Genomic DNA, 16121 nt, shown 5'->3' with positions numbered 1-16121 from the left:
AGGAGGGATTGCAGAATTCTTTCTTTTTTTAGCTTTCATGCCTCGTGAGCTTGCTTACTCTATATTTTTCACGTTTCTTTTTCACCAAGGTTGGCCGTGCTTTCAACTCCTGGCAATGTTTACACATTTCTTTTAGATTTGAGTATCCTTTTAGTTTTTCCATCAGAACATCAGTATGATCAAAATGGATGCAGGATCACTATCTACATAGAGTGTACTAAGCAAACCGCATTTACCCTTTTCAAGCATTTTTGCACAAAGTGCGAGCTGCAGCTCGCTGTTTAGATTTAGCAGGCCCTCCTTCTCGGCGTTCAGACGGAGAATCTTGGCTGCCCGCCTGTCGAGCTCAACCTTCATTCACCTCTTGGTGCTCCTTCTCCTCCTCAGAGCCACCTAGATGCTCCAGCAGCTTCCTTTCAACTTGTCTTTTTACAGTGCCCTCAGTCTTTTTTTAACTTTCCTGAAATGAAAAGCGTGATTTACTAAACAAACACAAACGTGTATTAGTTTGTTTCATTTGCAAGATTTCCATTAAAGGAAAACTGAAATACAAATAACACATTCTATGTTACTTCCGGAACGGGTCAGGTATTTCCTAAGATGAATTATTGTTGATAAAGATATTTCTTTTGCACAATATTGTCACGAATGATGAGGCGACGAAACAAAGAGTAACTGAGGAAACTGAAACGTTTAATGGGGTGAACTTGTGCCCAAAACAAAAAGGAAACAGAAGATAACAAAAAAGAGCTTCGCGGGCGTCAAAGTCAGCATAACAACAGGATCGAACGCTGGGGCGAGGTTGACTCGGAAACCAACGTGGATTGATCGGGCCCATTGCACAGCGTCGATGATTGGTCAGTTTCACTCACAAAAAGCACCAGATTGGTCAGTCTCACTCGCACACACCAATGATTGATCGGTCACACTGGCACGCCAACGGAGAGTGGTCTGGCTCGTTGCACGGCGTTGATGATTTGTTGAGATCGTTGTGCAGCGTCGATGATTGGTCAGTTTCATGCACGTAATGCAAATGATTGGTCATCCTCACACGCACAACACCATGATTGGTCGGTCTTTCTGGCACACCAACGAGGAGTGGTCTTCACGGCTTCGAGGCAGTGACGGCACCGCTCGCAGCGCCGTTCGTGGAGCCTTTGTTTTCGCTGCTGTCCAAGTGTTTCTGTCTTGACGCCTGGTCCCGCGGCTTCGAAGGGGTTATGGCATCGCTCGCGGCGCCATTTGTGGAGCCTTTGTTTTCGCTGCTGTCCGAGCGTTTCCATTTCGACGCCTTGTCCCGCGGCTTTGAGGCGGTGATGGCATCGCTCGCGGCGCTGTTCGTGGATCCTCTGTTTTCACCGCTGTCCGAGCGCTTCCACTTGGATCCCTGGTCCCGCGGCTTCGATGTGGCGCACCGTGGCCGCACCTGAAGAGCCGACGCTGACCTACGCCGCAATGGCCCGACGACTGCCACCAGCTGCTCAACATTACCCAGTGGCGCCACAACGGGACTCACCAATGCAGGCATTTTCACTGCACTGTCCTTGCTGCCTCATGAAATTTCGCTTTATCGGGAAGGTAGCCATAAACAACAGCTGTGATTAAAGATGTTTATGACAGTTAACATCTTTAATGTTGTTGTTGTTTAATGTCCGACAGTTTCCCACTGGCACTTTTCACATAGTGTGCCTTCAACACCCTGTTTTGAGCCTCTATGCCAGGGGTGGCCAGGCTGGCCTGGCCTAAGAGCCGCACACAAAACCACGGAACTTCTAAGAGCCGCGGGGGGGGGGGGGAGGGGAGGGGAGGGGAGGGGAGGGGAGGGGAGGGGAGGGGGAGGGGGAGGGAGGGGAGGGGGAGGGGGGGGGCGAACATAATTTTCGTTCAGTCTGACTGTACGTATGGGGGCACAAGACTGTACGACTGTACGTACGGGGGTACAAGGTTGCCAAACTGCAAGCTGCAGTGTACTTTATTCTGAAATTCTTTTTCTTTTTCCTGGGGAAACGCGGAAAGGGGCGAAGGGGGGGGGGGGGGTGTCCCCTTACGAGGGATCCGCAAGCCGCACTTGGACCAGCAAAGAGCCGCATGCGGTTCGCGAGCCGCGGTTTGGCCACCCCTGCTCTGTGCTATCATTTGTGGTCAAGACAGCATCCAATAACAGCCTGTAAGACATGGCCCACAGCTCTTTTACAGAGGGCCACGCTACTTCAAAGTAAATGCGGAAGTTTTCATTTTCTCAACACTCTTAGGCAACAAGGACTTTGAACGCCCTGTAGAAGTCATTGGGATTTGAAGCACTCGCTAAGTGTTTTATAAGGTTCGGAGCCTCATCCAGATCGGACATGCTGTTTTCCTGTCTGCCCAGCCACCTTTGCCATGCCTGTTTTTTATGGAAGTCGCAGATGGAGATTTTACTCTCTGGAAGCACTTGCTGGAAGGCATCTATTTTTGTTTTGCTGTAATCTTCCATCCAGTGCTGTGGTGACCAGTTATTACACCACTGCTTGAAAACGTCTAAAGCCTCGGTGATACAGTGGGCTGTATCGAACTGCACAATAAACATACCAGCTTGTGTGTATCCTGATGGCATTTTCACAGCAAGCAAGGAAGGTGGTAGGGCATGTTCACCAGCTTTGTGTACACAACCTACTGAGCCTCCATAGTTTCTCAACATGTTTCTCATGAATTTTGTCTGGAAGTAGAAGAGCAACGTGTCCTCACACTCACTGGCAGCACTGTCTTCCACGCCGTCCGAGTCGCTGCTACCCACGCAGCTGCATGCCGCATACAGCCAATAGACAATGAAGCATTGGGGCTCCTGATCTTTTCAATTAGAATGCTACTATTCTCTTGATCAACCGTGCTGAAGCAGTCTTTCTTAAAAACAGCTTGGATCTTGTTAATGATATCACAATGTGTCTGGTAAAAGGCCCTGCAGCTGCCATCAGGTTTTCACTTGCTTAAAAAAAGTATGTCATGCACATAATAGTGCTGGCTGTTTTTACATCTGATACAGATGTAAGTCCTTCCCTTGCCAACATTTGTTTTCTCTCAGTAATGTCCCTCTCCGTGTTTAGGCTAAAAGCTTTATGTCCTCGAAACCATGGTTACGATGGGAATTGCAGTTGGCAATTCTATTGTACGCTCTTCTCTTCTCTCTTTGACCAGTCTGCTGCTCTGCATCAAGTGCCTCCTGCAGCTGCTTGGCCTTGTCTGTTTTCAGCTGACCCTTTTTTATTGGCCGTATGTTTGGGGCACGTCCACCTAGAAAGTAGGAATTATTACTTAAAATTAGCAAACATCAACCGAGTCTAATGTGCCCCCATCTTATATCACAACAAAGTTGTCTGCACTGTGCAGTTACTGGCAAAAGGAAAAGCTGATATCATCTGCATAATGCTCTTGGGCTTTTCCTAAATCCATTCATTTATTGGGAATACCCTAAGGGGCATTACATAAGGAAAAATAAGTATAAAAACAGTTGTCACAAAGTATCCTCTTTACACTCACTGCACACAATCTTTGGGAGGCTGCTGGATCGGTGCATGAGATTGAAACGTTTGCAAGTGCATTACCATGTAACATACCTGTTTTTTTTTATTTCTCCCAAGTCTTTTTGTAGTATTACATTCCGAACATGCAGACTTTGACTGTTTCCTTGACAACTCGAAATGATACATTGTCCAGAGAGATTTGAGACCTGTAGTGGACCATGAAGGACGGCATTCGCTGAAAACAAACACTGAAGACAATTTATTGACGGTGTCTAGTTTTATGCATGGCAGAGGGCAATATCAAATCTGGATTTAGTTTTTGTTTAATGGCAACAAAAAACTTTAACCTCTGGCAAGAAAAAAACTTTAACCTCTGGCAAGAAATTCTGGCTCTCCTTAGCAAAAATAATAATAATAATGATCAATCAAGAATCAACAATCAGTTTTATTTGGTGCCCAGTAACAGCCATTCGACCGTGGTACTGGCACACCCTTAAACATAAAATATAAAAAAATGCACTTGACCCATACAACACAATGATTAAAACCAGATTACAATAAAACAAAATTCAAAACATGCTTTTAAAAAAAGGGCCGTGCATAATGAAAAGGCGTCGGTCGAACAGACACGACCGGAGAGAAGTGAACACACACTGACAATCGGCACAAAACAAAGAATGTCGACAATGAGAGAGATCAAGGTAATCAGGCTTCTTATACGTAGGGTTTGGAGTTTTCGGTTTAAACCGATAAAAACCAGTAAAAGTACGCCGAATTCATGTTCGGAGATTTGGTATTAACTAAAAAAGGGTAGTTTTTAGGTTCGGCATTTTCGATTTAAACCGATAAAAACTGATAAAAGTACAACAAATCCATCTTCTAAAATTCAGTTTTAACCGGAAGCGCTCACTTTTACCTTCCAGTCGTACCGCAGAGCCGTGGCGAAAAAGTGGAATGACAGTGTCTATTGAAACGTGTCCGAATGTATGAGATACATAGATGCCATCACGACGTTATGGTGTAATGTGCGCATCATCGATTGGAATGTGAAGTGAGGAACGCCCCATGACTTCGCCATGTACGAACGTGTTTTCAAAATCATTGTAAGGAAGACTAACTTGATGCGAGCTCTGCATGTTGTGTTGTGCTTCAAAACGTCGCACCGTGCCTCTTTCGGCAGTCACAATATGTTGATTGGCCGATTTTGACTCGGGCAGCGCTTTATCTCCTCAGCCTGCCAGTGTCCAGTGTTAGCGTTGAGAGGCCATTCTCGAAGCTCAGGGTCATATTAACAGGAAAGAAAGAGTGCGGATCAACGAGGAGAACCTGGAAAAGTACATATGGGTTTACTATAATAAGATCACGTAATCCTGATGAACAGAAGGTGAAGTTCCATGTTTTGGGGGCATAGGCTTCATATATGACATGTTTGTACTGTTGTGTTTTTTATTGATTCTTTTACAGTTGCACACATTTGCCATATAAAGTGTCCATTTGTTTTTGAATATATCTGTGCCATTATTCTTTGAGTAATCACAAATATCAGAGCTACAAGGATCATCTGACCCGGTGTCCATTGGTGTTTAATTTATATTCACTGGAAAAAGCCGATAAACTTTTGTGGGCATAAATATATGCTGAAAAAAACCGAAAATTCTAAAATAAACAGAAAAAAGTACACCGAATTTTGAAAAAAATAGAAACTGAAAACGCGGAGGGATTTTATAAAGCTTTGAAACATGATGAAAAACAGCCTCGGATAAACAGGGACGAAGAACTGGTAAAGAACTGTTACTAACTGGCCCATATCACCACCCTACTTCAGTTTATAAAGCTTTCCTTCTATTCTCAAAATATGTTCAGGTCGCTGGGGTGACCATTGTACGTTTTCGGCATACAAAACGGAGGGTCATGATTGTTAGAAGGGCATGGTACGTAGAAAGGTAGCGGCACACGCGTCGCCGTGCGTGGGATTCGTAGAGATACTAACTACTTCTGCGAGCAGACTAGGACAGTCAATAATACCATGAGCTGTTTTAAACGAGAACAATAAGTGGTTTTTCCCGACGTTGATTTGAGCTGGATAAGTGTAGGTCACTCATTACAAACTTTTGTGTACTAAGGGTAGTCTATCATGAAAGTATCAATATTTATAGATTGACGAATTTATTTTGAACTCTCTCCAGCTTTAAAGAGTGTCTCTTACAGATGCCATTCCACACAACGGATGCGTATTCCATACGAGACCGTAATAATGCAGAGTACAGGACAAGTAACGGTCTTGGGATGCGAAAACTCTCTCTGACATTCTGCAGGCCATTCCCAGTGTACGATATGCGGACAAAGTTATTTGAGTTACGTCAGCATCGAAGCGGAGGGAAGAGTCGAATAACTCTCCTAGATCTCGAACCTCACTAACGCGACATAAATCTTCGGAATGAATTCTGTATGGGAAACATCTACTGTGAGTCTTTTGTGTTTGACCCATTACTTTTGTTTTTTCCTTGTTTAAGAGCAGGCCACTTGTCAAGCACCAATTATCAAATGTGCACACATCTCTCTGAAGCATCTTGCAATCTCTATCACTGTATATCTTGAAATATTTTAGTATTGTCTGCATATTGTAAAACCAAAGAATGAGGCACAACCAGACACATCATTGACAAAAACAACAATAATAATAAAAATAATTGTTATTATAATCATTATTAATTTTTAATATTAATAATAATAATACATTTTTATTGATATATTAGGCCTGTTAGGGATGGATATGTTTACAGGTACATCAAAGCCAGTGATGGGCTTGTTGGATGTCACCCCCCCAAAAAAAACCCAGAAAAGTGCATGCAAATTCTACATAAAAACATTGAAATGAGTGATGGGGCGCAGGCGAGCTGGTTTATGTTTATGATTTAAGACAACCCTGAGACTGGGGAAAACAACGACAAACACGACAAAATGTGAAAACATTACCTTCCAAATGACAAGGTATAGCACTAAAATACCCCCCCCCTCCCTCCCCTCCTTTTAGCACAGAGTACTAAATAATTATGGCAAAGCATGAAATTATAGGATGGCAAAAGAAAAACACAAATACTAATTCTGAATGTTTCCAGCTGAACGTAGAAGTAAAAACCAAGGAGTGGAGAAAAAGAGACACACACTGCTGGACTATCAACCATTTACTGAAATTCTTCCTTTTCCTTTTCATCTACCCTCATGAATTAAACTATTTACTGGAATTCTTCTTTTTTCTTTTTTCACCCACCCTCATGAATTATACGATTGAGATCCCAGGGGTAACTTCTTCGGTATGACATTTGGTGGCTAGCGTTCACATATTCCTGACTTGGTTCCTCACTTGGGGCGCTCCCAGAAGATACAGTTTTTCTTTCGAAAATAGCGTGATGGAGGCGGCACTCACGCAGTCATCCCTGTGCGCCTCAATAGCCAGAGATTCCAGGATTTCCCTTGCAAGCTGGTTTTTGTGCTTTCCGACGATGGTAATGTTTTCGAAATCAGGAGCACATTGGCATACTCGGCAATGCGCCGGAAGATGGCCAGCTTACATTAGTGCGCCAACGGAAGCTGCATGCTCCCTGGTGCGGTCGTTAATACACCGCCCAGTTTGTCCAATGTAGCTTTTGCCACATGACAACGGAATACGGTACACAACTCCTTTTTCGCACGGGGCGCACATTGTTTGGTGCGCGATGCCACAGATGGACCTCTGATTTTGATCATTCCTACAATTTACCTTACGGCACATGGCATATGCCTTGTTGGGGGCTGAGCATACGACCTGTACGCCTTGTCGGCTGGCGATCTTTTTTAGGCGATGCATTATCCCGTGGATGTATGGCATCACCACAAGAGGTTTGGGGGGCTTCTTTTTTGTTGGTTGTGCATTGGTTTTCTGTTTTTGCCGCACTTTCTTGCAGGGGGTCTCGCATACTGGTATTAGGAGTGTACTTGCATAACCAGAGTCCTGAAGCCTACAGAGCTGCTTTTGAAAGCTACAGCCGACTCTATGGGGGCAAGATTGTTGTAATGCCGAGGCGAGAGCTTTGGTTGCCAATCCTCGTTTTACAGTTCTTGAGTGTTCGGAGTTGCTTGGAAGGAATCCTTTGCATGAGCGGGCTTCATACATCCAGCACACGTGGGTATTTCTGAACTCCAAGGAGAGATCCAGAAACCTTATGGACTGGTTTACCGGAAGTTCCTGGGTGAAAAATAGTCCTGGACAGCTGTGTTTAAAGGTGCGTGAAACACCATCTAAGCACCCGTTGCTGGGCTCGTCTGCATTGGAATTACACAGTACGAGAAAGTCATCCACATACCGGAAAATGACCTCGATGCGTTGATCTTTTAGATTTCCTTGGATATCCTTACCGTACGCTGCAAGGTACAAATCGCACAAGTATGGGGCTACTCGGGATCCTGAGCAGACTCCACTTTTCTATACATAGCGTTGCTCCTGGTGTGATACCACAGTCGCTGTGAGGTAGATTTCTAGAAGCTCCAAGAAGCTATCGAGGCTCATACCAGCTGCATTCTGGAAGCATTGAAGGCCCTGCTCCTCGATGGTTGTTCGGAGGATCATCAGGAGAGCGGCATGGGGAATCGAATAATACATGTCTGTGATATCTAAGGAGAACGCAGATACTATTTCAATATCCTTTTTTTGAAGAAAGGAAATCACTCGGTCCGAGTTTGGTATTCTGAAGGGGTCGTTTACTTTAACTTGTGCTAGAATCTTCGCCAAGACCTGTGACACATTACTTTGCCACGTGTGTCTCTCTGATACGATGGCGTGAAAAGGAACATGTCATACCAACCGGCTCAGCTCCAGGCAGTCACAATTACTAACACACAATGCCAAGCAAAGGAAAAAAGATCAGTCACATACGCACGCAAAATACAAAGTAGTACAAAGCAGTGCAACTAAGAAAACGAAAAAGTACAAAAGGAGAGGCAAGGTTCAGAATCTGAGATAGCTATGGCAACTAGCACATCAGGATCATTCTATCTCCTTAGAAAGCAGGCATTAAATATTTATTATCAAGGCTAAGAGACAACTTTTTTTACAGAGCCTTCAGTGAGGTGATGTCGGATATATTCTTGGAGAGCGTTGAATATGCGGGGAACATAAAATCGTGCGAGCATTTTCCATACCGAGTCGAACAATGCAGCATTACAAAACGAGGAAAGCGGCGCAACTTGGGGGCGAATGTAGTGATGTCTTAAAATGATTGCTCCAGAAACCGCAAACGGTCTGAATAAAAAGTTAGTGAAAATTCGGCAGTCTAAGACCCTCAAAAATGTTGGCACTGGCAGACAAATGTGAATTGTAGAGGATGCTGGTCAGTATTTCTCTTAATAAGGTGTTCTACTTTCCGTGCCGGCGACCTGAGCAGATATCAAACAATGTTATGCCGTAGCGAAGCACACTCTAGGAAAGCACGTGGGCTATTAAAAACTGAACACTGATGGGCATAAAAGCCCGTGTGTTATAAAGCGTGCAGGATATAGTTTGTAGTTAGTCGCATGAGTAGGACCCAAGTATTTCACATAGTTAACAGACTCAATCAAGTCACAGTTACATGGATTGCAGCTTGACGAGTGGAGAGGAAACTTGGCATTAGCGTGATACCTCTTAAAATGCATTCTACGAGGTGTATGTTGTTCAGCCGTCATATTTTATCTGCGCGATGGAATCAGCGCCATTTTAGTTTCTGAATATTCGTGGGTTGAATATAACTGCGTTACAATCGGGGGTATGTTAAAATTGTGCGAATTTCATACAGGATTTTTTCTTCCACAAATAGATGTGCATTCATGCATTTCTTGTCCTTCAAAATATTTTTTTTCTATACAAATGTTTCATTATACAAATATTTTACACAACAAAATTAGATTCGTATCAGAGTTTTACTCTACTCCAACTGGAAATAAACAAACTACTTACCCGAGAGGGCCAGCACCTTTTGTGGAGTGAGTGGTGCAAACGCCTTTTCTTGCCCCGCCATCTTTGCCTGGTTGGAGAGGGTGTTGGTCACCGACCTCTCCAAAAGCACTTCAAGTAGCCATATGGAAGAAGCCTTGATTTTGCAAAACATGGAGTCGCACTCCGCTTTCCGCATGTTGCCCCAGGATTCCTGGTTGATTTACACACCTTGCCCCACATGGATCTGCTATAACCCTTCCCTGCCCGGTAAAAACGTTGACCACAAATATGAAATCTTTTGTGGATTTTCAGACCACTGAACGCCTCTTATAATATATCTGAAAGATAAAAAAGAAATTTTACTTTCATTTTCAAAACGGACCCACAGAAATGTGTGGGTCGGGCTTCAATTGCTATGAATCTCACGAACTGTAAACAAATATATGCCAAGGAAAACATTGCCTCAGAGACACATTTGCCTCACAGGGAAGTATGAAATAACTTGAAGCAGTTCCTATCGCTTGTCAGGCAAAGGTAAACATTGCATTTTTCGCAATGCGTCCTTGACCGTGAGTTGCATCCCGACAACCTGCATATTCGGGGGGTCTTCAGGGCATCCACGGTGGACCAGTGGTCAAAGGAATCTAGCCGCTTATCTTCACCGGGGAGCTTTGCCACCTTGTAAGGCTGCTGAATCTGGCCATTTGAGTCATCGACCTCTTCCGCGGCTTCACTTCTTTTTCTTTTGGGTTTTGAGCAGAGAGCTTCAGCGACTGCCAGGCGGAAGTCGAGAAGGTCCATAGTGTCTCGCTGTGGCACAGCATTTGCCCTGCAGGCGTCACTGTATTCCATCCAACAGTTGGCAAGAGAGAGGTCGATCATGTGTAGGCTGACCTTTAAAGTCCATTTCCTTGTCTTGATAGCGATCCTGTAATATTCCAACAGCTGATCACAAATGTCGACGCCCCCCATGCACGCATTGTACCTTCGGACAATTGCCGGTGCTGGTACATCGATGTACTTTTTTTCCTGTTTTGACCAGCGCTTTACAGGTTCAACAGGACTGGCTCCAGTAGAAGTTGATGCAAGGGTCATGGCTCTGCTGTCCTTCCACTTGACTACAACCACATTTCCATCGTCACGGGTGTACCCCGCGTATTCTCTCTGCTTCATGGTGTTGTCACTTCGAAACCGAATGTTCTTAATTTGATTTGCCATTATTGTTCCTGTTCCTTCGATGCCCCTCTTTAGAAGCTCATCCAAGAGAGGGATCGTTGTGAAGTACCTGTCAAACAAGATGAGGGACCTCTCGGGCAGAGTTTGCACAAGTCTCCAAACAACATTAGGACCAAGGCCAAGTGCTGTGTCAGCAAGAGGGGTTGATTTCCCTCGATATATCTCATAGTCCATCACCAGGCCTTTGGAAATGGTCGCAACAAAATTTTTGAGTCCCACTGGCCGTGGTTTCCCTTTGACGAACTGTCGCAGAGAGGACCTTCCCGTGAAAGGTATCATCTGTTCATCAATGGAGTAGGAAACAGGTTTCCTCTCCAGCTTATGGCAACATTTTCTGACAGCATCAATTATTGGCTGCACTTTCCACAGTCTGTTCTCGTCTGGTTCTGCGGGTGGCCTCTCCGTGTCAACGAAGTGGAGGCATGTTCTTAGCATCTTGAACACTTCACGTGCCATGACACCATGACATTGCTCACCAGCTCGAGCTGAAGCCCCCTTCGCCAGTACATGTGTATGTGCGGAAAGCGGAGACAACCCATTATAATGTGCATGCCAAACAGTTGCTTGATCTTGTGTGAAGTCACCTTCAGAACCTTTCCTGTCCGAGACATGTGGTACATACTTGTCTTCTCAGCAGCATTCTCGAAGAACTCGTCGTCGAAATGTCGCACAAAGTAGCTCGACGGTGTGCCGACAGTAGGGGGCTCATGGTCCTCTTCACTTGCTGGAAGCTGATGCAGTTTTTCAGTGAAGGTCTTTCCATGAAACGTTTCTGGTCTTTTTCTTCAATGTCGCACTTAACGATGAAGGCGGGGGAAAGAACCCTTTTAACGTTGAAGGAACCGGGGTTGCTTCCTCGTTTTCTCCTTCATCATCACTGCTGTTTGCATCTGGAGCATGTAGCTGCCAATCGGGGTCGTCGCCATCACTGCTGTCACAATCGATGTCAGACGACTCGAGAATCTTGAGTATTTCCTCCATGTCAGCGTCATGTTCAGGATTTAATATTCCTAGAAATAAAATAAAATAAATCTAAGTAACAAGCATTTTTTCATGGCGACGTCAAATGGTGTTTTTGTCGTCATACATGCCCAACCCACACAAATGTGCGGGTGGCTGTTTTGAACGTGCTCGGCACCTCTGTGCGATATTGATATGGCTATTTGTACGCCTAATGCCGTTTAGCGGGTCTCGGGATTGCTTTCTAATTCCTAGTTCTGAAAATGCACAAGAAAAGAAAGCAAAATGATGCACTTAGTTTTCAAAGGCGGCCGGCATGCGTCTCTCGAGGAAAGTGCCATTTTGGAAAAGGTCCAACTAGCCCCCTTGCGGCGCAAACCGGGGACTACTCGTTTCAATTTATTCCACGCACCCACACAAACGTGCGGGCTGGGTCGGAACACCTAGATTTGATAAAGGTAAAACAAATTCTATTTGAACCCGCACGTTTGTGTGGGCAGGGCAGGAAAGGGATAAACAAAAGCGAGAAACAGTTTCACACATACCGGTCTAGTTGACTCAGAGTTCTACTGTATTTTCCAAGAAGATGCATGTAAGAGGCACTAAAATAATTACATGTACGAAATTTAGGCCTTTAAATTTAAAACAGCACTGTCTAGGAGTTTCTATGTACATGGGCGTCTGCAAAGCTGATGGGACCATAAAGCTTCATGGCATTTGTATCAAACAGGTATGTAATCCCTAGTTGCATCAGGTGACAGCATGAGAATAGAACGTTTTGCAGGCCCCGGCTATTATTACAAGTAAGAGCCTGCCTACAATAATGTTTTAATGGTTTCTGGTAGTGATCGATTCAATCTACTGTGCTTACTCTATCCTAAACTCTTTTAATGTATGTCATATATTGCATGGAAGTGTGAAAACATTTCCATGCAATCCTCATTTTGGAGGCCGATGGGGATATCCACAATCTCGTTCTTTGCAAGGGTGTCCTGCTCAGCAACTGAAAAGCAATTCCACATTAATTGAAGTAATGACAGTTTAAAGTTTCTGTATTTGTTCATTAGCACAAATGCAAACAGGATCATGTTAATAGTTGATTAAAATTTTCTATTCAAGGAGCGTCGTGATGCTTTTTGCGAGCCCCTCAGTGGTGGCACATGCAGTAAAACATCTGGTAGAACCTTAATAATTTGATTTCGGTTAATTCGAAATCCCGGATAATTCACAATATTTCCACGGTCTTGTAACTTTTCATGACATGTGATCAGAAATCAATAAATTTGAAATATCTTATATATCTTCCCTCTGATTTTTGACAGTTGGCAGTCTGCATATTCGAACGGTATTAAAAATACTGACGAGCACTTCCAACTGTGTCGCTCGCTGCACAGTATACGCTCTAACAAATGATTACAATAAACATACTTGTTCAACACATCTTGCAACGTCAAATAAAGTATCACAAATTACATGCACTTAATATTGTTTCCTGCTTTCCCTTTGACCAACCAAAACTAGAAACCTGTACCTTCCGTTGTGTACGCCTTCGCTCAAGACAGTGACAATTCGCATAATTGCCACACAAAATGAGTTTTTAAAGGGTTGAACCCGCACTCCGGATGTATGACTCGCCCGTTAGCCTGATGATCTCGGCATCGTAGTAGTCGCAACGCGTGTTTCCGTCCCCGTCCCTAAAGACTTTATAAACCTTCTTCCACTCAAAGCCAGTGATGTTGGTTGGGTGAAAGTTTTTCACGACAGCCTTGTGGACTATGCACATCTTGCCATCTTGTAGAATTTTGACTTTAGCGTACATACTCATTGGGAGAGAAAGAAGAGGTATGAAACATACAGAAAAACAAAAAAAAAAACAGGAAAGATGCAGAAGCACGTCACAGTAGGGGGGGGGGTGCGGTACAGTAGCAGATGCGAATGCGAGGGAACACACGAAGCACCAATCCAGCACGAAAGCAACATGGAAACCATGGCCACCATCGGTCGCACATTGCTTGCACACATTGCCCCATCATTGCACCACATTGCGACATCGCACACGCGGGAATACGGAGAGTGACGGGAAGACGACAACCCGGATATATTAGTCACTGACAGTTGAAGAACGGTGTTCGAACCGGAGAAAGGGAACCATTCAGTAGCTTGGAGCGATGTGAACGTCCCTCCTCCCCGCTCCAGGCTTTCGTGCTTTCTTCTCTTGCCAATGGCACAAGTTGGATTTGGATCTGGATGCTTTGTGGTTGTGAAAAGATTGATTATGGCGAAGTTGGCGAAGATATTCAAATTTGTTTTATAATTTCAAAACAGGTTTTGAAACTCCGAAGCACAGTTCAATCTGAGCACGCCTGTCATTGAGGTGTGCTGCATTCTCAGGGCGAATGAGGTTTTTTTCCCGGTGGATCTCGCGACGAGTGCGTCGGATGGTTTTTATTTTCACCCTGTATAATGTTGGAAATATCTGCGAAAGAAACTTCTCTATGGGGTACGGGGGAGAAGTAAAGCCCCCCTTCATGTTTTAAAAATAGTGCATCCGTTCTATATGGGAAGGGGGGGGTGTTTAGTACGAAAGAACAACACATGCGGAAATAGGACACAACCATACACAGCAACGTAATAATAAAACACCTGAATTCATGTCAAAAGGAGACCCATTCAGAGGCAAAGATGCATTCGATGATGCCTTGGCGTTCAAGTTTGAAGATCTAAAAAACCGTGTGGCAAAGCGTTATCGGGAGATGACGTAACTTTAACTGGACAGGTGGGACAGTGTGTCGCACCTTCGCTATATGAGTGTGCTTCCGTACTAAACCCAGCTTTCGTTTAAACGGATGTTCGAAGTCTTTGAAACAAGGCGTCAACTTTATTTTGCTTTTTGTATCAACTTGACTGCAGGTAGTTTGATTCAAGGTGGAGACATGCAATCTGGTGTCAATTAGAAGATGTAATGGGCAACCGTTTACCCTAGCGTCAGCGAGGAATGCATTCAGGCGGCTGGGATCGCCGGCTTGGCGGGACGTGGCTTGACCGGGCACCTTGCTGGCCGTGGGCCTCCACACTGCATTGGTCCTGTCCAGCTGCAGCGGCCGCCGGAGGAGGATTTCTTCGGAACGCCTGGTTGTCATATTGACGACCCTGGAAATGGCCTCGGGCCCGAGTTGGGAACGAAGCAGGTTGCTGGTCGCCTCGAAAAAGACGACTGCGGTAGTCGACAGCTGGGGCTGACCACAGCAAAGTATCCCATCTCAGCACTAAGGAAACACTGGGCCAGCTGGGTAGGGCAGACGTTGGGGCTTGGCTCAGCTGCCCGCAGAAACATCAGGGGCTGCCGGTTGTTTCCCACTCCCACAGACGAGGAGTAGGTGCGTCCTGTCCATGGGGTCTCTCAAAGTAACTGGTTCGCGCCGGTGAATGCAGCGCTTGACTGCAGGGCATCCTAGCACCGCTCGCTGCTGGCGATGAGGTGTAGCGATGGTAGACTGTGGGACTGGGCTCTTCATACTGCACCGGTTTACTATGATACATTCGAAGGAGCTATGGATACAAGGTGTGCGATTTCAGAAGACAGTGAGCATGGACGAAAAATTTCTGCGGCAGTTGTTGCACGTGGCAATCGGCGATGCCTTTGTCGATACTCAGCTCTACACGGTGTAGGCAAACCAGAATCCAACCGACAGGTTGAAAATTTGGAGTTGAAGCGAGACATTTTAAATCCAATATAGCGCATTCGAATCTAACGTCCTCCCCAAACCATGGCCAAGATGGCGGCATTTTCGAAATTTCATACATACATACATACATTTTATTTCCTATTTTTAACATGTTACAATCTGAAATGAAAATGAAATTTGGGGATCTGGCATGCTCAATAGTTTCATTGTAATAGTGTACATATTCAACTCTGTTTTCAGAGTTAAAACCAAGATCAAACCAAAACTTCTATAATACTAAGGTCAATTTTAACGTTTGTTTATAATGTGAGGTGGAACAAATCACAATAAACAAAGTATCTATAATAATAGACACTAACACGTCTCGGCCAATATGCTGTCACGTCCCTCAGCCAAACATTCCAATAGGCTCGTTGGTGCCATAGCTTTCTGTGTTGGGCAAGTTAGGGTGAAATGCAGTATAGCACTTTTGCAACGCCCTGTAATGCAGAGCTCGGTGGGTACAGCGGGAGTCGACCTAGTTCCAGTAGCGGTTCACCTCATGTACAAATGTGACCAGAAAATGCTCCTGCCACCCAAGAATGAAGGTCGACAAATTTCCCAGCATACAATCTCCGATTTTCTTCTTGTGGCCCAGATGATGAGCTGCCTCTTGAGTTTTCTCACCCTATCCCCCTGGTTACTGATGGTCCATGTCTTGGGTGTCTGGCCCTTGGAGCTTGCCTCCACACGTTTGTCGCCCTCGTGGTATTCTCTTTGATTTTCCGAGGAACCGTCGTACTGGGACAAAAA

The 16121-nt window shown here is 44.8% G+C and overlaps 1 protein-coding gene across 1 annotated transcript; it reads right to left on the bottom strand.

Moving 5' to 3' along the window:
• Positions 1-2056: 2056 nt before the first annotated feature.
• On the bottom strand, positions 2057-9661 carry LOC121045528. Its single transcript, XM_042287911.1, has 2 exons — positions 9469-9661; positions 2057-3267 (listed from the first exon to the last, which is right to left on the bottom strand). The coding sequence occupies exons 1-2, from the start codon at positions 9641-9643 to the stop codon at positions 3077-3079; spliced, it is 366 nt and encodes a 121-aa protein (XP_042143845.1). The 5' UTR covers positions 9644-9661; the 3' UTR covers positions 2057-3076.
• Between the last annotated feature and the right edge of the window lie 6460 nt (positions 9662-16121).

Source organism: Ixodes scapularis, unplaced genomic scaffold (genome assembly GCF_016920785.2).
Source record: "Ixodes scapularis isolate PalLabHiFi unplaced genomic scaffold, ASM1692078v2 ptg000597l_1___fragment_1__unscaffolded, whole genome shotgun sequence".
NCBI classification, from domain to species: Eukaryota; Metazoa; Arthropoda; class Arachnida; order Ixodida; family Ixodidae; genus Ixodes; species Ixodes scapularis.
The sequence above is the reverse complement of the archived record's forward strand: the minus strand, read 5'-3'. Positions and strand labels throughout refer to the sequence as shown.

Coding starts and splice junctions, on each gene's coding strand:
- LOC121045528 (XM_042287911.1), bottom strand. CDS start 9,643: ATGCGGAAAGCGGAGTGCGACTCCATGTTTTGCAAAATCAAGGCTTCT. Junction 3,268..9,468: donor AAAGGTGCTGGCCCTCTCGG/GTAAGTAGTTTG, acceptor CCTACTTTCTAG/GTGGACGTGCCCCAAACATA.